Below are 22,339 nucleotides of genomic sequence, written 5' to 3' on the forward strand. Positions count from 1 at the left end.
AGAAAGCGAATGCTTAGAGACTCGGTGGCATATTTAATTAGAAGCGAGCTGTTTGTACTATCAGTGTGAGGATCTACCTCTCCAATCTCTCCTGAGTCAATCTTCCCCCATCTCTGATTTTCTTTTATATTTATGCCGGAATATTTAATTGTAGACAAAAGGTTACTCGGGCTGCATTCACCGCACACAGCCGGAATAATCTGCTTTAAAAGGCTTGACATTTCAGGCTTTTCAGAATGGCTGAAAAAAATTATATCCCTGCTTTTGTTAATCAATGAAGTAGAACTCTCATGAACAAAAGAATTAAATTGCTTGGTTGGTTTAATAAAAAAACCCCAACAGACAGAGCTGCTTCCTCTGGGCTTTTTGTGCACGCAGGCACCAACACTGTAATTCCATATGATTTAGGGGCAAAAACTCTCATTTCTGCACACAGTTGGCTGGGTTGTTTTTTCTTTTTCTTTTTTTTCCCTTTTTTTTGAAAAGAAAAAAATCCTTTTCAAGCTCCAGCCAGGCTGAGGACAGATTTATCATTATGGCTGACTTTCACTGACTTGCATCCAGTCCACTACAATTTACCATTTCTATGCAGCGAGGAAAGAAAACAGGGTAATTATGCAAATGAAAGGGGCAATAATTAGGATCTTTGCGATCCGAGCCGGGTGGAAAGGACTCTTTCAACTGGCTCTCCTTCAATAGTAGCTTTTAGAGATTTAGATTTATGAACATATACCTTTAAACGTAAAGTCAAAACTTTTAAAAGTAGACATGGGGGGGGGTCACCCTGGTCACACATACTTGAAAACTTGTGAAGGTTAAGGTCAGATTTGGAGACGGGGTATAATGGGTGGGGTTAGTGTTAAGTCAAGTCAAGTCAACTTTATTGTCAAATATGCTATACATGCTCGACATACAGCACAAAATTTCAGTCCTCTCTGACCCACGGTGCAAACAGGCAATGCAATAAATAAAAATAGAATAACTGAAAGAAAACAACAATATAACCAGTATAAACACTCTAGATAGGAACTAGACATAGACTAAACACTCAGACAAACAATATAAACAGTATAAATAAACAGTATAAACACTAGATAAAACAAGACATAGACTAAACACTCAGACAATATAAACAGTGTTTTTAATTGTATTTGTTTGTTTGTTCAGTAAAAACCCAAACATTTGTTGAATTTATTTTATTTCCTCGCGTCGCACCTTAATGATGTCAGTGCACTGTTCATTTAAAATTTTTAAATGAACAGTGTTTATACTTTTCATATCTTTTCTTATGACTTAAAGGTCCCATGGCATGGTGGTTTGTTGATGCTTTAAATGGGCTCGTGGAGGTTTCCGGATGTTATATCCGCAGCCTTTCTCGAAATGAACCCTCGGCACGTAGATATAGCCTCCTGGGAGAAAGCCCCATTTCGGCGCTTTTCCCAGTGCGTCGTTTTGCTAATGAGAAGCAGGAGGAGTGGAAGGGTAGAGGGTGGGGGCGGGTCTTACATTAATATTCATGACATGTAAACGTGTTACCTCTGATTGGCTAACAGCACTGTGACGCTACCTCCAGTGGGTCAGAACAAGCGGATGTGGGTGTCTTACTATGGCGAGAGAGAAGGAATAAACCGCGAAGGGAAAAATACCGCGCGCTGACGTCATTAAGGTGCGACGCAAGGAAATAAAATAAATTCAACAAATGTTTGGGTTTTTACTGAACAAACAAACAAATAAAATGAACGATTGACTTAAAAAAAAGAATGTGGGTGTCTTTGTAAAAACTGTTTTGATTGGCTATTATAACAGAGCATGCTGCATGCTTTTTGGTTTTGTAGCGCAGAGTACCTGGCTAACTGCAGGAAGCAGTTAGCTGCACAGCTAATGTAGCCATTGCAAGGCTAACGTGGCACCGATTTTAAAACACGGCAAAACATAAGCTCATAAGTTACAGTCAATTTCCAGACTAAACTCAGTTTAACAGAGCATGCTGCATGCTTTTTGGTTTTGTAGCGCAGAGTACCTGGCTAACTGCAGGAAGCGGTTAGCTGCACAGCTAATGTAGCCATTGCAAGGCTAACGTGGCACCGATTTTAAAACACGGCAAAACGACTTAACAGTTATACACTTACTTGTTCGGTGTTTGTGGCTGATGCGGCAGGGATGCTTGGTACGGACCCAGGCTTCAGTGACAGTTGATGTGCAAAACCTGCCCTGTACTGTCCCAAGTTGTGGAAACATTCCTCAGGAAAATGCTTCCGACAAACATACACAGTCTTAGGTAGACTCGACGGCGTATTATTGAAGTAAATAAAATTAAGCCACTGCGTCTTCAGGGGCCCTCCCGTCGGCAGTAAAAACAGACTCCTTTCTGTGTTGTCACATCCATGTACAGCGCAACTTCCATGTTTGGTGGCAACTTTTGAGTTGGGCGGGCAATCCATACAGTGGGTGGGAATCCAGAGGGGGGGCGTGGGATCATCTCCCTTGCTGACGTAGTAAAGGGAAGAGTTTATCAACGCTCCGTTTTGACGCGCCATTCTCAAATGTTGGGCATAGTTTGATTTACACATTATGAAATTTCTAGCCACTGGGGTGACTTAAGAAGGTCAGAGGAACTCATTTTAACGCTAAAAAACCTCAGAAAGTGAAAATTTCATGCCATGGGACCTTTAAGATATTAAACAAAATTCAGCTGTTCAGGTTCTTACATGGGGCGGCACGGTGGTGTAGTGGTTAGCACTGTCGCCTCACAGCAAGAAGGTCCGGGTTCGAGCCCCGTGGCCAGCGAGGGCCTTTCTGTGTGGAGTTTGCATGTTCTCCCCGTGTCCGCGTGGGTTTCCTCCAGGCGCTCCGGTTTCCCCCACAGTCCAAAGACATGCAGGTTAGGTTAACTGGTGACTCTAAATTGACTGTAGGTGTGAATGTGAATGGTTGTTTGTGTCTATGTGTCAGTCCTGTGATGACCTGGCGACTTGTCCAGGGTGTACCCCGCCTTTCACCCGTAGTCAGCTGGGATAGGCTCCAACTTGCCTGTGACCCTGTAGAACAGGATAAAGCGGCTACAGACGATGAGATGAGATGAGGTTCTTACACACACACACACACACACACATCAGGAGAAAACCAGCACACACAAAACACACAAAAAAAAAACACTCAGTGAGTGACAATTCTGTAGCTGGAAGCACCTTATTGATAAAAGAGGTCAGAATTGCAGTGAAGTAGTAGTAGTAGTAGTTCTAGTAATAGTGTTGTTGTTATCATCAGAGGTTAATAGTAATGTGTTACATTCACTCTGTTACATGTACTTAAGTAACTTTTTCCAATAAATTGTACTTATAGGAGGAGTTTTAAAGCATAATACTTTTCACACAATATTTTTTTATTAGGAATAATATTTCAATGAGCAAAATTTGCGTCATGTTTATTAGACAAGCATAACTGATGTTCTGCTACATTTGATATTCTGCTACATTACCTATCTATCCATCCATCCATCCATCCATCCATCCATTATGTATACTGCTTATCCGTCAGGGTTGTGTTAGAAGCTGGAGCCAATCCCAGCTGACGGGCAAGAGGTGGGGTACACCTTCAGCAGGTTGCCAATCTATTGCAGGGCTAACACTGAAACAACCATTCACACTCACACGTATGGACAATTTAGAGTAGCCAGTTGATCTAATCCACATGTCTTTGGACCGTGGGCGAGAACCAGACCACCCAGAAAACCCATGCAGGCATGGGAAGAACATGCAAACTCCACAGAAGGCCCCCATTCAGCCATGAGGTTCGAACCCGGTGAATATGCCAACCACCATACCGCGCATGTAATACATTATAGATGTAATAAATCATCATTATAAAGTTACTACTTGACTACTTGTTTTATTAAATACTTTTTACTTACACTCAAGTCATTATTTGATGAGTAGTTTTACTTCTAATACTGCTAGTAGTATTCAGATTGGCAGCTTTGTTCATGTATGATCATTTAGCCTGTGTAGCACTGTCTTGCTTGTGGTTCTGGAAATTAGACTGAATTAAAAAAAAAAACACCAGTTTTTATATTTATATTTACATCACCTGGAGAAATATATGACGTTTGTTTAAAAAAACACATTTTCTGAAAATCAGTTGAACATGAAGCGATTTCAATCGATTATATCGTTTAAGGTGCGCGTTTCTCCATAGACTTGCATAGGGTAACGATAAAGTATTGCCCTTTCCAACATGGCGAAACTATTGCCGTGTCACAATAGCGACTGTTACCTACTTCGGTTTTGCGATGACTCGAACTTTGCGACATCACGTCCTGCTTTTTGATAGATTCGAAGTCCTCCTGCCAAAGAATGAACTTGAGTTTCTGATGTTAATGTGTGTGGAAAATAGATTATAAATGTTATGCTTAAAGACGTGACGACTAAAAGGACATTATTACGGGAACAATGGTATGAATTATTTTTTATTTTAATTCATGCTATTGAAAACTTTATTACCTGTCAGGCACGGATATATGATTAGCAAAACAGCTAAGCAAGTAGCTAACAAATTACGTTCTAAATATTGAATTAGTTCGTACAGATGTGTGTATTAAATGTGTGTGTTTTTATTATCGAGTTTAATTAATATCACGGTTCAGAAAAAGTCACCGAACTGGAGCTAACACAGCTAAAGTTGATTAGCCGAGCTGTGTGTCCTTTACTGTACCTTCACTCAGCTCGTTAGAGTTTAGTAAACAGTTTAATGAGGATATAATGAAGATCAGAGCAGAAGAAAATCACAGGTAAAGTGTAGATGGGCTTCATGGGCAGCAGCTCGAAGGAACTGGGCTCATAAATTGTTTTCTTGACTTTTACGTCGGGCTGAGTGATATCGTGGATACCGTGATAAATGACACAAATCGTGTCTCTGAGATGGATATTATGTGTTTTTTATAAAATTAAACAAGGCAGCTTCATCTTGAATGTTATAAAATGTTCAAGAAACATTACAGATTTTTAAAATGCTTTTTCTTTCTCAGTGTTGGGTATTGTTGCTTTTTTTTTTAAACTAAATATATAGATTTGCTCACAAACTGCCATCCATACAGCAGTGTTGCATTAAGAAAAGTTTGACACTTTGTTTAATGTTTACATAATGCTGTTATATAATGTGTGTGTCCAAAAAAATGTAAAAAGAGAATTAAGTTAAACAATTGAACATAAAATCAGATGCTTCCAATTAGTTTTATCTCATCTCATCTCATTATCTCTAGCTGCTTTATCCTTCTACAGGGTCGCAGGCAAGCTGGAGCCTATCCCAGCTGACTACGGGCGAAAGGCGGGGTACACCCTGGACAAGTCGCCAGGTCATCACAGGGCTGACACATAGACACAGACAACCATTCACACTCACATTCACACCTACGGTCAATTTAGATTCACCCGTTAACCTAACCTGCATGTCTTTGGACTGTGGGGGAAACTGGAGCACCCGGAGGAAACCCACGCGGACACGGGGAGAACATGCAAACTCCGCACAGAAAGGCCCTCGCCGGCCCCGGGGCTCGAACCCAGGACCTTCTTGCTGTGAGGCGACAGCGCTAACCACTACACCACCGTGCCGCCCCAATTAGTTTTATCTCATCTCATCTCATTATCTCTAGCCGCTTTATCCTTCTACAGGGTCGCAGGCAAGCTGGAGCCTATCCCAGCTGACTACGGGCGAAAGGCGGGGTACACCCTGGACAAGTCGCCAGGTCATCACAGGGCTGACACATAGACACAGACAACCATTCACACTCACATTCACACCTACGCTCAATTTAGAGTCACCAGTTAACCTAACCTGCATGTCTTTGGACTGTGGGGGAAACCGGAGCACCCGGAGGAAACCCACACGGACACGGGGAGAACATGCAAACTCCACACAGAAAGGCCCTCGCCGGCCCCGGGGCTCGAACCCAGGACCTTCTTGCTGTGAGGCAACAGCGCTAACCACTACACCACCGTGCCGCCCCCCAATTAGTTTTATATTTATTAAAACTATAAATTGAAAAATGCATCACAATATTCATGATATACAAGTATATTGTGAGAATTTATCACTATAGATTACTGTATGCTTATATATATAGTGCTCAGCGTAAATGAGTCCACCCCCTTTGAAAAGTAACATTTTAAACAATATCTCAATGAACACAAATAATTTCCAAAATGTTGACAAGACAAAGTTTAATATAACATCTGTTTAACTTATAACGTGAAAATAAGGTTAATAATATAACTTTTCAGTTTTACTCAAGTTAGGGTGGTGCAAAAATGAGTACACCCCACAACAAAAACTACTACATCTAGTACTTTGTATGGCCTCCATGATTTTTAATGACAGCACCAAGTCTTCTAGGCATGGAATGAACAAGTTGGCGACATTTTGCAACATCAATCTTTTTCCATTCTTCAACAATGACCTCTTTTAGTGACTGGATGCTTGATGGAGAGTGATGCTCAACTTGTCTCTTCAGAATTCCCCATAGGTGTTCGATTGGGTTCAGATCAGGAGATATACTTGGCCACTGAATCACTTTCCCCCTGTTCTTCTTCAGAAATCCAACAGTGGCCTTAGATGTGCGTTTAGTCATGTTGGAAAAGTGCACGACGACCAAGGGCACGGAGTGATGGCAGCATCTTCTCTTTCAGTATAGAGCAATACATCTGTGAATTCATGATTCCATCAATGAAATTCTGCTCACCGACACCAGCAGCTCTCATGCAGCCCCACATAAGGACACTGCCACCACCATGTTTCACTGGGCATTTTTCTTTGTATTCCTCACCTTTGTGACGCCATACAGTTTTGAAGCCATCAGTTTCAAAAACATTTATCTTGGTCTCATCACTCCAGAGTATAGAGTCCCAGTAGTCTTCATCTTTGTCAGCATGGGCCCTGGCAAACTCTAGGCGGGCTTTTTTGTGCCTGGGCTTTAGGGGAGGCTTCTTTCGTGGACAGCATCCATGCATGCCATTCCCCTGCAGTGTACGCCGTATTGTGTCACGGGAAATAGTCACCCCGGTTTGGCTTTCTACTTCTTTAGATAACTGCAGCGAACTTGCATGCCAATTTTCTTCAACCCTTCTCATCAGAAGACGCTCCTGTCGCAGTTTGTGCACTTTAACTGAAAATATTTTACTGCACGCCACTGAGAAAGAAAGTTTAAACCATTAAACCAATCACAGGTAAGGAACAAACATTTCTCATGCCCACGGATTACCGCGAGCGCAGCGTTTGCATATAAAAAAGTTCAGTGGGTTTACCGGTAGCCTTTTTTCCCTGATGTGCTGTAAAGTTTGTGTTAGTAGCAAATTCCCTTTGCAACTGCTGCGCTGCTGCTTCGTTACAAACTGAATGTCAATTCTGCCTATCGTTCTAGAACGACCGCTGCCCTGCTAACTAGCGTTGTGATTGGCTGCCTGTTCAGCGCAGCAATTCAGCGTAGCAGGAAGTGGCGGAGGCAGCTGTCAGTCATGTGAGCCTGCGTTCAGGCACTCCTTGTGGCAGGTCGCCGCAACACCTCCCACTTGATCTTGGTGTGGCGCGACATGGGAAGATCGCACCCATCAGGCGAGCTGGTCTCTGCTGACTTGTTCCTCCACTGGGATGAGGACAATGAGGCGTCGCACATCCCGATGCAGTGTGGTACCCTGTGGGTCCCAGGACTTTTCGGTTGGCTTTGGAGTCTTCACCTGAGCACGTCCACCTAGGGGGACTTTCACATGGACATCCCGGACAATGCCTTTGGAGTCTGCATTCACGCTGACCACTCTTGCAAGCTTGAATTGCCCCCTCAGTGCGTTTTGGTCGCAGAGCCACACTATGTCTCCGGCAGCAACATTCCTTTTTGCAGTGTGCCACTTGCTGCGGATGAACAGGTTCGGACCTGCAAGTTGGCTCCAGGACCTCCAGAAGTGGCTAACTTGTGTTTGCATTTCTTGCAGTCTCTTGAAGGGGTAGGTGGTGTACTCTACTGTTTTGAAGTCTCCAGTTTGTGTGGCTCGGCCAAGCAACAGTGTGTTTGGGGTTACATAGTTGATGCGGTCCTCACGGCTCTGAACTCTGGCATCGATTGGCCTTTCGTTGGCAAGGTTAGCAGCTAGCTTAAGCACTGTCAGGAACTCACTGAAGGTAAGGCCTCCTCCGCCACCAAGGCTTTGCAGAGCTCTTTTGGTGACCTTGACAGCAGCTTCGGCAGCACCATTCCGGTGGGGTGAGTCAGCTGGAAGGATTTTCCACGTCCAGCAGGTACCGTTTTTGGCAGCATACTCTTCAAGTGATTCTTTGTTCAGTTGTCTCAGGTAAGTATACATTTCTTCCAGGACAGGTTTCGCTCCAATGAAGTTTGTTCCAGGATCGGACCAGATCTTCTGCGGATGACCACGGATTGAAGTGAACCTCTGGTAAGCAAGGAGGAAGCTCTCTGTTGTTAGAGTGTTTGCCAGTTCGACATGGATGGCTCGGCTTGACATACAGCAGAATAGTACGCCCCATACTTTCATGCTTGCTCTCCTTCTGATGTCATCCTTCACTTGATATGGTCTGAACAGGTCGACGGATGTGAACTGGAATGGCGCAGCTGGATTGACACGCTCTTCAGGTAAGTCACCCATGATTTGCTGACAGGTTCTTGCTCTTTCCTTCTTGCAGATGATGCAGTTGTCGACAACTTTTTGGGCCAGAATTCTTCCTCTGATCACCCAGGCTCTCTTTCGCATCCGCAGCAGAGTTCCTGCCACTCCGTCATGTCCCTCACTGTGTGCTTCACGGGCCAGGAGAGTGGAGACCCAGGCTTGGTATGGTAGCAGGGGAACAGCATTGTGGTCCTCTTTGAAGGCCTGTATCCGCCCTCCACACATCAGGATCCCAGTTACTTGGTCTTTGTATACAACAAGCCTGTCAGTAGTTGTATTTGGGAAGTTCACACCTTCTTGCGCTGCCAGACATAGTTTCAGGAACACGTTTTTCCTTTCGCTGACAGTGATGACGCCAGATGAAGGTATTGCCTCCCACTTTGCTTCATCTCCCCTCTTGGCATGCAAGAGCTTCTTAGCCGCCCTCCAAATCCATGCAACCGTCCCGACCAGCCGTCTTAGACTGCTGAAGCGCCTTTCGTCCAATAGATTTTGGACTGCTGCTCCTGTTGGACTGCACTGGACTGCAATTGGGCTTTGTGTCTTCAGCTGACTTCGGGTGAGTACAGCAGTGAATGTTTTCTTCTGCATTTTTGTGACGTTGTCTCTTGCCTGTGCAGCAACATCTTTCGCTGACTTTTTTGGCCACTCACTCTCAGGAAGCTGAAGGAACCTGACTGCCACTTGGATTTCTCGATTAGGTCATCAGGACTGGCCCCTCGGGTGATAATATCTGCAATGTTCTCGGCACCTGGAATCCACCACCAATCTCGGATGTCAGTGCTGCTCTGGATCTCACCAACTCTGTTTGCGTAGAAGGTTTGGTATCCATAACTTTCACGCTGTATGGCACCCAAGATGGTCTGGCTGTCGACTAGATGATACCACCTCTTGACCTCGATTCGGCAGTGCACCATGGCTGCAGCTCCAACGCAGGTGTGCATTGTCCAATGAGTCTCGAGCTTTCTGCTGTAAGCCACAAGGAGTGCCTGAACGCAGGCTCACATGATTGACAGCTGCCTCCGGCACTTCCTGCTACGCTGAATCGCTGCGCTACCAGCGCACGCACGCTGCGCTGAACAGGCAGCCAATCACAACGCTAGTTAGCAGGGCAGCCAATCACGACGCTAGTTAGCAGGGCAGCCAATCACAACGCTAGTTAGCAGGGCAGCGGTCATTCTAGAACGATAGGCAGAATTGACATTCAGTTTGTAACGAAGCAGCAGCGCAGCAGTTGCAAAGAGAATTCGCTACTAACACAAACTTTACAGCACATCAGGGAAAAAAGGACAAAAAAGGCTACCGGTAAACCCACTGAACTTTTTTATATGCAAACGCTGCGCTCACAGTAATCCGTGGGCATGAGAAATGTTTGTTCCTTACCTGTGATTGGTTTAATGGTTTAAACTAACTTTCTCAGTGGCGTGCAGTAAAATATTTTCAGTTAAAGTGCACAAACTGCCTGTTAAAGGGCTAATGGTTAGAAATAATTCTTAGTTTAAAACTGGTTTTCTGTTCATTTATATTTGTTCAGCAACATATTACCTGAATGATTAAAAATGGTTAAAATATACTTAATTTACCTTATACATAAATATTTATATATTGTTGCCTAATTAACTTGGGCTTTGTTATAGAAAAACAAGCATTTATTCATACATGCTTTGTTATAGAAAAACAGGCATTTATTCATACATTCATTTTATGTTTGTATGTTTAAAGGTTTTTCACCTTCTAGCTTCGGCTTCAAGCTCCAAGCTTCTACTTCTGATTCTACTTCTGATTCTGGTTCTACCTCTACCTTTTCTTCTGGGAAAACCCACTACTACCACAATTCGACTATAACGTCAGTTCCACTGAAAACCAATAAAATACAAGACGAGTGGAATCCTGTGTCCGAGTCCTTCCCTTTCAAGTGTGGGAAACCCTGATGCTCACATACACTTGACAGTAGGCACCAGGCATTTTTCTTTGTATTCCTCACCTTTGTGACGCCATACAGTCTTGAAGCCATCAGTTTCAAAAACATTTATCTTGGTCTCATCACTCCAGAGTATAGAGTCCCAGTAGTCTTCATCTTTGTCAGCATGGGCCCTGGCAAACTCTAGGCGGGCTTTTTTGTGCCTGGGCTTTAGGGGAGGCTTCTTTCGTGGACGGCATCCATGCATGCCATTCCCCTGCAGTGTACGCCGTATTGTGTCACGGGAAATAGTCACCCCGGTTTGGCTTTCTACTTCTTTAGATAACTGCAGTGAACTTGCATGCCAATTTTCTTCAACCCTTCTCATCAGAAGACGCTCCTGTCGAGGTGTTAACTTCCGTGGACGACCTGGACGTCTCTGTGAGATGGTTGCAGTTCCATCTTTCTTAAATTTTTGTGCCACTTTTGCTCCAGTATTCTGACTGATAAGTAAAGCTTTGCTGATCATCTTGTAGCCTTCACCTTTTGTGGTGTAAAGAAATTATGTTCTTTGGGGAATTCTGAAGAGACAAGTTGAGCATCACTCTCCATCCAGCATCCAGTCACTAACATTGTTGAAGAATGGAAAAAGATTGATGTTGCAAAATGTCGCCAACTTGTTCATTCCATGCCTAGAAGACTTGGTGCTGTCATTAAAAATCATGGAGGCCATACAAAGTACTAGATGTAGTAGTTTTTGTTGTGGGGTGTACTCATTTTTGCACCACCCTAATTTGAGTAAAACTGAAAAAAAAATGTAATCTAAGTTATATTATTAACCTTACTTTCACGTTATAAGTTAAACTTTGTCTTGTCAACATTTTGGAAGTTGTTTGTGTTCACTGAGATATTGTTTAAAATGTTACTTTTCAAAGGGGGTGGACTCATTTACGCTGAGCACTGTGTGTGTGTGTGTGTGTGCGCAAAGAATCAAGTTTATTGCCAGATACATTCTCACATGCAAGGAATTTGCTTTGGTGATTGGTGCTTGAACAGTTAATATAGAAGAATTTAACAAAGGCAAAAGTAGTTATATGCATAGAATAAGAGAGAAGAATCTGAAACATACAAAATTGAAAAGTGGTATACAGTGGTGCTTGAAAGTTTGTGAACCCTTTAGAATTTTCTATATTTCTGCATAAATATGACCTAAAACTTCATCAGATTTTCACACAAGTTCTAAAAGTAGATAAAGAGAACCCAGTTAAACAAATGAGACAAAAATATTATACTTGGTCATTTATTTATTGAGAGAAATTATCCAATATTACATATCTGTGAGTGGCAAAAGTATGTGAACCTTTGCTTTCAGTATCTGGTGTGACCCCCTTGTGCAGCAATAACTGCAACTAAACATTTGCGGTAACTGTTGATCAGTCCTGCACACCGGCTTGGAGGAATTTTAGCCCGTTCCTCCGTACAGAACACAGCGCTCGAAACTAACGGTGTCCCGACGTCCCGGGGACCATAAAAAATGTCATCGGGACACAAAATTATCATATCTGGGACAATCCCGGGACAATGGAAAAAAATAGATCTAGAAAAAAAGTTTTACATTAATATTATTTACAAAGCCGTAACACACATGTAGACATTCACCTAATTTGTCAATTTTAATTTTAAAACGTTAACAGCGAAAAATACATAGTAGCTACACTTTCGATGCACCTGCATCCGTGGGCTACAGAGCAGCGCATTCTGTTCTAGAATCTTCGGCCGGAGTCCGCATTATATGGACTTGGAATGGAATTGCTACCGCACACGCTGCGCCGACTCTTGCCAGAACAAAAATGCTGAAGTGGTTGAAGCGGACCGACCGCGGGGAAGAAACTGAAAGCCCAGACATAACGTCTCCGGGACCTTCAGGATCCAAAGTGTCATCGCCTGGTCTGCAGGCAACGCTAGCAACTGAATGAACTTAATGAACACTGTTAGACACGTTATAAAATACAACAGGAATGATGTGGATGATATTGACGGAAGATACCGTTCAACAGAATAAGTGAGTTTTCTTGGTGTCTTTCTAGTTCAGAAAGTTTAGTCAGTCAGCAGCACAACTAGGCTCGGACCTGCCAGAACAGCTTCAACTCTGGGATGTTGGTGGGTTTCCTCACATGAACTGCTCGCTTCAGGTCCTTCCACAACATTTCGATTGGATTAAGGTCAGGACTTTGACTTGGCCATTCCAAAACATTAACTTTATTCTTTTTTAACCATTCTTTGGCAGAATGATTTATGTCCTTGAGGTCGTTGTCTTGCTGCATGACCCACCTTCTCTTGAGATTCAGTTCATGGACAGATGTCCCGACATTTTCCTTTAGAATTCGCTGGTATAATTCAGAATTCATTGTTCCATCAATGATGGCAAGCTGTCCTGGCCCAGATGCAGCAAAACAGGCCCAAACCATGATACTACCACCACCATGTTTCACAGATGGGATAAGGTTCTTATGCTGGAATGCAGTGTTTTCCTTTCTCCAAATATAACGCTTCCCATTTAAACCAAAAAGTTCTATTTTGGTCTCATCCGTCCACAAGACATTTTTCTAACAGCCTTCTGGCTTGTCCGCGTGATCTTTAGCAAACTGCAGACGAGCAGCAATGTTCTTTTTGGAGAGCAGTGGCTTTCTCCTTGCAACCCTGCCATGCACACCATTGTTGTTCAGTGTTCTCCTGATGGTGGACTCATGAACATGAACATTAGCCAATGTGAGAGAGGCCTTCAGTTGCTTAGAAGTTACCCTGGGGTCCTTTGTGATCTCGCCAACTATTACATGCCTTGCTCTTGGAGTGATCTTTGTTGGTCAACCACTCCTGGGGAGGGTAACAATGGTCTTGAATTTCCTCCATTTGTACACAATCTGTCTGACTGTGGATTGGTGGAGTCCAAACTCTTTAGAGATGGTTTTGTAACCTTTTCCAGCCTGATGAGCATCAACAACGCTTTTTCTGAGGTCCTCAGAAATCTTCTTTGTTTGTGCCATGATACACTTCCACAAACGTGTTGTGAAGATCAGACTTTGATAGATCCCTGTTCTTTAAATAAAACAGGGTGCCCACTCACACCTGACTGTCATCCCATTGATTGAAAACACCTGACTCTAATTTCACCTTCAAATTAACTGCTAATCTTTGAGGTTCACATACTTTTGCCACTCACAGATGTGCAGTATTGGATCATTTTCCTCAATAAATAAATTACCAAGTATAATATTTTTGTCTCATTTGTTTAACTGGGTTCTCTTTATCTACTTTTAGGACTTGTGTGAAAATCTGATGTTGTTTTAGGTCATATTTATGCAGAAATATCGAAAATTCTAAAGGGTTCACAAACTTTCAAGCACCACTGTATAAGGGGTATGTGCATGAGTTGTTGAAGTCCAAGCTGTACAGTGTGTCCTGGAATGTGAAAAAATAGGTCACATGATGAAGATGAAGAAGAGTGATAACATGAATGTGTGAGAAGAGAATGTGTGCAGTGGGTTAAATAAATAGTGTGTGCTGGAATGGCCTGAAGATCACAGGTATCCAATGTCAGTTTTCAGCCTTGTCTCTTGCATACAGAGATTTCTCCAGATTCTCTGAATCTTTTAATGATATTATGTACCATAGATGATGTGATCCCCAAATTCTTTGCAATTTTACACTGATGAATGATGTTCTTAAATTGTTGCACTGTTTGCCCACGCAGTCTTTCAAAGAGTGGTGAACCCCTGCTCAAATTTACTTCTGAGAGACTCAGCCTCTCTGGGATGCTCTTTTTATACTCAAGATGTGAGATGTTCCACCAGGTTTTTTTTTGTTTTTGTTTTTTTAAGCATTACACAGCTATTCCCAGTCATTCATTGCCTCTGCCCCAACATTTTTGAAACAGGCATTAAATTCAGAATGAGCATGCATTTTTCAAAAAACAATGAAATTCCTGTTTCAACATGTGATATGTTGTCTTTGTACTATTTTCAATGAAATATAGGGTTGTCATGATTTGCAAATTATCACATTGTTTTAATTTACATTTTACAACTTTTCTTGGAAACAGGGTTGTATTTAATGTTAAAATAAGTTTTCATCTCAGTCAAGAACGTTTTCTCAAAATAAATGCTGAACCTAAATTGTTAATTATTTTAGGAAAAACAATTTTATGGGAGTTAGATTAAATAATTTTTAAAAAAATATTTAAATAGAAACTGTTTGTTATATGTGAAAAAGGTTAAAAATGTGAGTTGGCTCAGAGTTCACCCAAAAGAGTCGTTTCGCAGAGTCAATTCAAAGAGTCAACTTGTTTATGAATGACCGACTGCGAGTTTCATATGAAACCTGAGTGTGTAATGTGAGATCATTTATCACAGTGTTGATATATCATTGTATATTTTGTCCCCAGTACATTATACATGTTGTGGTATTATTATTTTTTTGTGTGTGTGCATGATTTGCAGGCCAGCACTATGGTAGCTGTGGGTCTCGCCCTTGCAGCAGCTGGATTCGCAGGTTTGCAGGATTTTAATCACATCAGTTTAAAGGACAGTGTGACTTTTCCTCTGTACACGCACTGGGATAAGGATAAAGACTGTAACATGCATGCATACACACACGCATGCGCCACACAGTGCCTGTGGACAGTTCTTAACCCAGTGCTAGTAATTTCATCAATTTCCTTAGTTGTTTTCTTTGCTTGATGCAGGCCAATGATTTGACCTTCAGTAACATCTTTTCCACGACCACGTTTTCCAACATGTTTGCTTCAGAAATGAAAAGCTACTCACTGCATCAGTTTGAGTTAAAAGAATTGTTGCCACCTGAAACATATTAATCACTGCAGTAATTACACAATCAAACACCCTTATGCGTTTGTTTATTTAAATCCAAACGGCCATGTGTGTTTTTGGCTCAGCCTTTGGCTGAAGCCAATAGAGGTACCTGTCTGTATGTGTACAGTGGTGCTTGAAAGTTTGTGAACCCTTTAGAATGTTCTATATTTCTGCATAAATATGACCTAAAACAGCATCAGATTTTCACACAAGTCCTAAAAGTAGATAAAGAGAACCCAGTTAAACAAATGAGACAAAAATATTATACTTGGTCATTTATTTATTGAGGAAAATGATCCAATATTACATATCTGTGAGTGGCAAAAGTCCTCCATTTATACACAATCTGTCTGACTGTGGATTGGTGGAGTCCAAACTCTTTAGAGATGGTTTTGTAACCTTTTCCAGCCTGATGAGCATCAACACTTTTTCTGAGGTCCTCAGAAATCTCCTTTGTTCGTGCCATGATGCACTTCCACAAACATGTGTTGTGAAGATCAGACTTTGATAGATCCCTGTTCTTTAAATAAAACAGGGTGCCCACTCACACCTGATTGTCATCCCATTGATTGAAAACACCTGACTAATTTCACCTTCAAATTAACTGCTAATCCTAGAGGTTCACATACTTTTGCCACTCACAGATATGTAATATTGGATCATTTTCCTCAATAAATAAATGACCAAGTATAATATTTTTGTCTCATTTGTTTAACTGGGTTCTCTTTATCTACTTTTAGGACTTGTGTGAAAATCTGATGCTGTTTTAGGTCATATTTATGCAGAAATATAGAAAATTCTAAAGGGTTCACAAACTTTCAAGCACCACTGTATGTTTAACAGAGTTCGAGCATGTTTAAGAATGTAAGATGATAATTGGCGTGACAGCCTCATACTTTCAGTGTGGTGCTGCTGCATACCGATTGTGTAAGTGTCATGTTACATAAACTCAGTTTGCAATGTAATCCTCAGTGGCCAAGTGGTCTAGAGCACTGTCCAGGAACGGAATAGGTGTTGCAACGTCGGTTCGAATCCTGGTGCCAATGTAAAAGGCTGAGCTCAGACCTGCACTGGTCTCTAGCTTTGTTTTGTTGTTACTTGCAAAAATCGGAGATTTTTGCAAGTATTTTGATCTGTCCATTTGTTTGTTGGTGCTCTAGCATCGTCATTTCTTGACCAATATTCACCAAAATGCACAGGGCAACTCACTAGGGTCACACAAAGACATCATTAGATTTCGGTGGGTCAAAGGTCGAAGTCACCAAGGTCAAATCTTGTAAAAACACCTAATTGGCCATAACTTCCGTTTTTTGTGATTTTCACAAGTAACTTTTCGTTTTTGTTTGTTTTTGGCCAGGCAGTGTATAATTTGTAATTTCATAAATGATTTTATAAAATGTGATTGGATACAGGTGAGAATTGTTATTTATTTAGTGTATATATAAATATATATTTTTAAATATATAATTTTATACACATCACACTTAAAATTATAGTTTATTACTGTTTACTGCTGTTTTAAAGTATTTTTATGTAGAATTATTAAATAAAATTTAATTTTATTATTTTTGAAAGCATCTTCGCTTTATATATATTTTTGCAAAAAGGACTGAACTACCTGGATACAAAACATATTGCACATCAAACAACCAGTATGATCATTTTTAAAAAAAGAGAAAAAAAAAAGGGCAAAAGACTTGTACACAGTACTGTGTATAATATTGATGGTGTGAGCATCATCAGTAGAAATAGGTGAACAATTTCATAAATAATTAGCTTTTTCCTCCTTTTCTATGCTAGTTAGTTAGTTTTGGTGTTAAAAAAAAGTGTCATCAAAGTTAAATTTTCTATTTAAATGCAGCATGACTGTTTTGCCGTGAGTTTATCTCATGATACACATCATGTTTCATCGAAACTTCAATACGTGCACACAGTACCAGTCAAAATCTTGGATAGACCTTCTAATTCAATGGGTTTTCTTTGTTTTTTTTTAATTAATAAAAATAATGTCTTAAAGTAATGATGGATGTCATTTCTCTTTCCTTAGTTGAGCAGTTCTTGACATAATATGGATTACTACGGTTGTGGAATCGGGCTATTTACTGTATGTTTATTATTTACTGTTTACTCTCACACACATTAAGAAGGCAAGAAATTGCACTAATTATCTTTTGACGAGGCATGCCTGTTAATTGAAAAGCATTCCAAGTGACTCCCTCAGGAAGCTGGTTAAGATAATGCCAGTAGTGTGTAAAGCATCATCGAGGTAAACGGTGGCTACTTTGAAGAATCTAAAACATGAAACATTTTTTGTTTAACACCTTTTTGTTTCCCACATAATTCCATATATGTTCTGGATGTTATTTCATAGTTTTGATGTCTTCAATATTGTTCTACAGTGTAAAAAACAGTCAAAATACGGAGAAACCTATGAATGAGTAGGGGTGTACAAACTTTTGACCGGTACTGTATATAAATATGATTTAATACATTTCTGCCAAGCTTTTTGATTCTACCAAGATTGCCAATAATTAATTGATTATGCAGCCAAGTTGATTGATTACTGAGAACAGAGAGGAGGCGGGGCTTAGTGTACCGTCATTTAAATAAATGTCAGGTCACTGAAATCTGGTTACATTTTTAATATTATTTCATTACATCTTAGCTTTAATCACACTTTCTCCTTCAGAATACCTCTTAATAATATTCACAATTATTTGCTACAGATTTTTTTTTCTAAAAATACAGGGTTTTTTTTCCCCAAAATATTATCCACTCTTCTTTTCTTTGTGAAAAATAAAGCTGAATTTGTTTGTTTGAGCAGGTCGATATGCCATGCAGGCCCTGAAACAGATGGAGCCCCAGGTGAAGCAGGCTCTCCAGTCTTTTCCTAAATCTGTAAGCAAGTTTATACGCGTGCACACACCTCTTATATACTGTTATGGACTTTTGTGTATTCAAAAAAAAAAACAAAAGGATGAGAGTGATGTTTTCTCTGTCAGACGTTTGGAAGTGGTTACTACAGAGGAGGATTCGAACCCAAGATGACGAAGAGGGAAGCGTCTCTCATCCTCGGAGTCAGGTACTGATCATCAGTTATACAATGTATAAGGAATAAACCACTGTGTGGTGCTGTTCCAGTAAACTATTCAACGGTGTAGTGGTTTGACACTGTTACCACCCTGAAGTTGATTGTTTTTCTATAACAGCCCATCCCCCACATACTTTATTCCTCTTATCCTACAGCAATTACAGTGATGAGGATTTTTTTTTTTTATTAATTAAAGAACAACATTTTTTTTATCCATTTATGGAGACAGTTAAAGCTAGACTGTCTTTCAGATTTTTCAAGTGTAGGTCATAAAAAGAATTTCCCCTGACACCCAATTATTTTTGTTTAGTGGACCAAAAGCTACTGAATTCGAATCGCAGACTTCCAATTTTAAGGGTTTTTTTTTAATAGAACAATTAATGACTTTCTCTGCTATTTTTTTCCTGCTTCACCATGACGCAATTCAAGATACTACGTCATGCATCACGTGGTGGGCTTTCCCCGTTCGCGCAAGGCATTGTGGGATACAAATTTGAAACAGGAGAGAAAAATGGAGGACGTGAGTGTGCGAATGAAATGTGAAAGACCGACTACAGTAACGGAACGCGAGAAGAAAAGACGCTATGTTGGGAAGGAAAGGAAACGCAGGACCAAACTAATATCAGCGAGCACCTCAGCGTGATCAGCTGTTCGTTTCGCGACAGAATGATGTAACTGTCAGTGCACGGTCAAGGTAAACCTGTAGATGGCAGTAATGCAACACTGTGGATGCCAGCTGCCGTAAAACCCAAAAGAAGCAGAAAGAAAACCTGCGCATATGCACATGGACTTCCTCTGTCTGCTTGACTGCGCGAAGCGAGCGAGTTCATGCACATCATTTGCTTTAATCCCCTCAAATAAAATAACTTCCCAGCCACAGAATGGCCTGGCTTTTTTTTTTTGAGATATTACAGAAATAAGCATATATCACAATGACCAGATTTCAGAGGGAACTAAATTTCACCGAGTTTATGAAATCGAAAGGCCGTCTAGCTTTAATGTTAAACATGGTACAACAGCTTTAAACAGTTGCTTCCTCACCAGCCTCTCTTTCTTCTCTCTCTTTTTAAATTAATAAGATTTAAAAAAGCAGATACAACTCACTGATACAAAGCGCCGACAGCAGAGATAAATGTTAAAGATCTCAGTGTTGAAAAGTTCACCAGTATCCATGATTATACACTTTTTTTTTGGTGATGAGTTATGGTATTGTATGAGAGAGTGGAGTGAATGAGAAGTATATTAGAGTGGTGCAAGACATGTATGAGAACAGTGAAACAGCAGTGAGGTGTGCAGTTGGAACGACTGAATGGTTCAAGGTGAAGGTGGGACTCCATCAAGGATCTGCTTTGAGTCCTTTTTTGTTTGCCATAGTGATGGATAGCTTGACAGACGAAGTGAGGCAAGAGTCACCATGGAACATGTTTGCGGATGATATTGTGATATGTGGTGAAAGTAGAAAGGAGGTTGAGGTGGGTTTGGAGAGATGGAGGGATGCATTGGAACGAAGAGGAATGAAGGTGAGCAGTAGCCAAACAGAATACATGTGCATCAATGAGAATGGGGATGAGAGTGTAGTGAAGATGCAAGGAGTAGACGTAAAGAAAGTTGGTGAATTCAAGTACCTGGGGTCAACTGTGCAGGAAAATGGGGGCTGCGATAGTGAGGTGAGAGAGAGAGTGCAGGCAGGGTGGAGCAATTGGAGAAGGATTTCGGGAGTCATTTGCGACAGGAAAGTCCCAGTGAAAGGTAAGATGTATAAGACAGTAGTGAGACCAGCTGTGATGTATGGATTGGAGACCGTACCCTTAACGAAGAGACAGGAGGCAAAGTTGGAGGTGGCGGAGTTGAGGATGTTAAGGTTTGCGATGGGAGGTTGGACAGGATAAGGAACGAGCACATGTGGAGAGCTTGGGAATTAAGCTAAGAGAGATGAGACTGAGATGGTACAGGCACATCCTGAGAAGAGATGCAGAGCATGTTGGAAGGAGAATGTTGAGGATGGAGCTGCCAGGCAAATGGAAACGAGGAAGGCCAAAGAGGAGATACATGGATGTGGTGAGAGAGGACATTAAAGTGGCAGGTGTGGTAGAGAAGGATGCGGAAGACAGGGAGCGATGGAGACGAAAGATCCGCTGTGGCGACCCCTAATCGGGAGCAGCCAAAAGAAGAAGGTGGAGCACCTGTTGTACAAGTCCCTGTGACTGAATGAATGTTAATGAATAGAAGCCATAAATTCACTGGTCATTGTCTGACCAATCAGAATCCTGAACTTTACAGCACTGTATTGTATCATGATTGTATTGTAGAGTCTTATTGTACTGTGTTGTGGGAACAAAAGACGAGTTGTGCAGTGTTAAATAATTTTATTTTCCCTCCAACAGTCCCACAGCCAACAAAACCAAGATTAGAGAATCGCACAGGAAGCTGATGATCCTAAATCATCCTGACCGAGGTGACTTCTCCATCTACTGTATCTGGGGTGTGTGTGTGTGAGAGAGAGAGAATTTTGTCATGTTTCCCTGCACCAAGAAAAACCTGAACATTAATAGACGTTTTTCAAACAGGAAAAGTAAAAGGTGTGAGTACAAGATGTACAGTATCAGTCAAAAGTTTGTACACCCCTATTCAGTCATAGGTTTTTCTGTATTTTGACTATTTTCTACACTGTAGAACAATACTGAAGACAAACTATGAAATAACATCCGGAACATATATCGAATTATGCGGTAAACAAAAAAAAAAGTGTTAAAACAAAGACATCTATTTTTGATTCTTCAGAGTAGCCACCGTTTACTTTGATGACGCTTTGCACACTATTGGCATTATCTTAACCAGCTTCATGAGGGAGTCACCTGGAATGCTTTTCAATTAACAGCTATGCTTCGTCAAAAGTTAATTAGTGCAATTTCTTGCATTCTTAATGCGTTTGAGACCATACAGTAAATAGCCCTATTCCACCACAACTGTAGTAATCCATATTATATCAAGAACCGCTCAACTAAGTAAAGAGAAATGACATCCATCATTACTTTAAGACATGAAGTGACTTTTAATTAATAAAAATAAAGAAAAAACACATTGTGTCCAAACTTTTGACTGGTACTGTGTGAGAGAGAAAATCTTTTAACTGCTCTTTTGGCATTTTATTCTAAGACTGAAGTGATGAAGTAAAAAGTAGTTCAGGTTTCTTTACACTTTCCTGAAGATTTTGTCGTATCCAAATATCGCACAGCTACATATTCTTCCATCTGAAAGGTAGTCCATTTTGTACAGATTTACAGCTTTATTTACAAGTGACTTCTGTTCTTTAATTAGTCAGTGGTAATCTCACACATATAGACATACAGTGGCTATAGATGAGTTCAGACTAATCTCTGTTGTGTCTCGTCTGTCTGCCAGGTGGATCTCCGTACATCGCAGCAAAAATAAACGAAGCGAAAGATTTACTGGATGGACAAGCCAAAAAATAGTTTAATACTCAGTGAGTGTTTCATTAAACTCGTCAATTGTATCACAGGAGTCGTGTGTTTCATTTTTGTTTCAAAGTGAAGATCCTGACTGAGTCAGTTATGTGGCTGCTCAGAGTCAAAATTCAGTACGATGATTAAATGGATCTGTTACCATGCACTCATACTGCACTGTTTGTTTATTAGTTATGGTTACTGGTTAAAATGTTGGCACATTCTAGCGCGCAGCGTCAATTCCAATGATGTTTCTTACGAATTTGTAAGGTTCAGGGAAGTAGGTGTAGCTTATGGGCTTGTCAGTCCCAGTGAAAGAGGTGTGGCCAAAGCTCATGTCAGTTTTAGGG

At 41.0% G+C, this 22,339-nt stretch overlaps 1 protein-coding gene across 1 annotated transcript; it reads left to right on the plus strand.

The window, feature by feature from the left end:
• The first annotated feature begins 4,313 nt into the window (after positions 1-4,313).
• On the plus strand, positions 4,314-22,039 carry dnajc19 (DnaJ (Hsp40) homolog, subfamily C, member 19). Its single transcript, XM_060941172.1, has 6 exons — positions 4,314-4,451; positions 15,063-15,114; positions 18,259-18,332; positions 18,437-18,516; positions 20,910-20,980; positions 21,928-22,039. The coding sequence occupies exons 1-6, from the start codon at positions 4,449-4,451 to the stop codon at positions 21,996-21,998; spliced, it is 351 nt and encodes a 116-aa protein (XP_060797155.1). The 5' UTR covers positions 4,314-4,448; the 3' UTR covers positions 21,999-22,039.
• The last annotated feature ends 300 nt before the right edge of the window (positions 22,040-22,339 follow it).

Source organism: Neoarius graeffei, chromosome 15, assembly GCF_027579695.1.
Source record: "Neoarius graeffei isolate fNeoGra1 chromosome 15, fNeoGra1.pri, whole genome shotgun sequence".
In the NCBI taxonomy this organism is placed as follows: domain Eukaryota; kingdom Metazoa; phylum Chordata; class Actinopteri; order Siluriformes; family Ariidae; genus Neoarius; species Neoarius graeffei.

What these genes read in the sequence shown, in the direction of transcription:
- dnajc19 (XM_060941172.1), top strand. An exon ending in TGCAGCAGCTGGATTCGCAG is followed by an intron (nt 15,115 to 18,258) that starts GTTTGCAGGATT and finishes TTGTTTGAGCAG; the next exon opens with GTCGATATGCCATGCAGGCC. An exon ending in TCTCTCATCCTCGGAGTCAG is followed by an intron (nt 18,517 to 20,909) that starts GTACTGATCATC and finishes TCCCTCCAACAG; the next exon opens with TCCCACAGCCAACAAAACCA.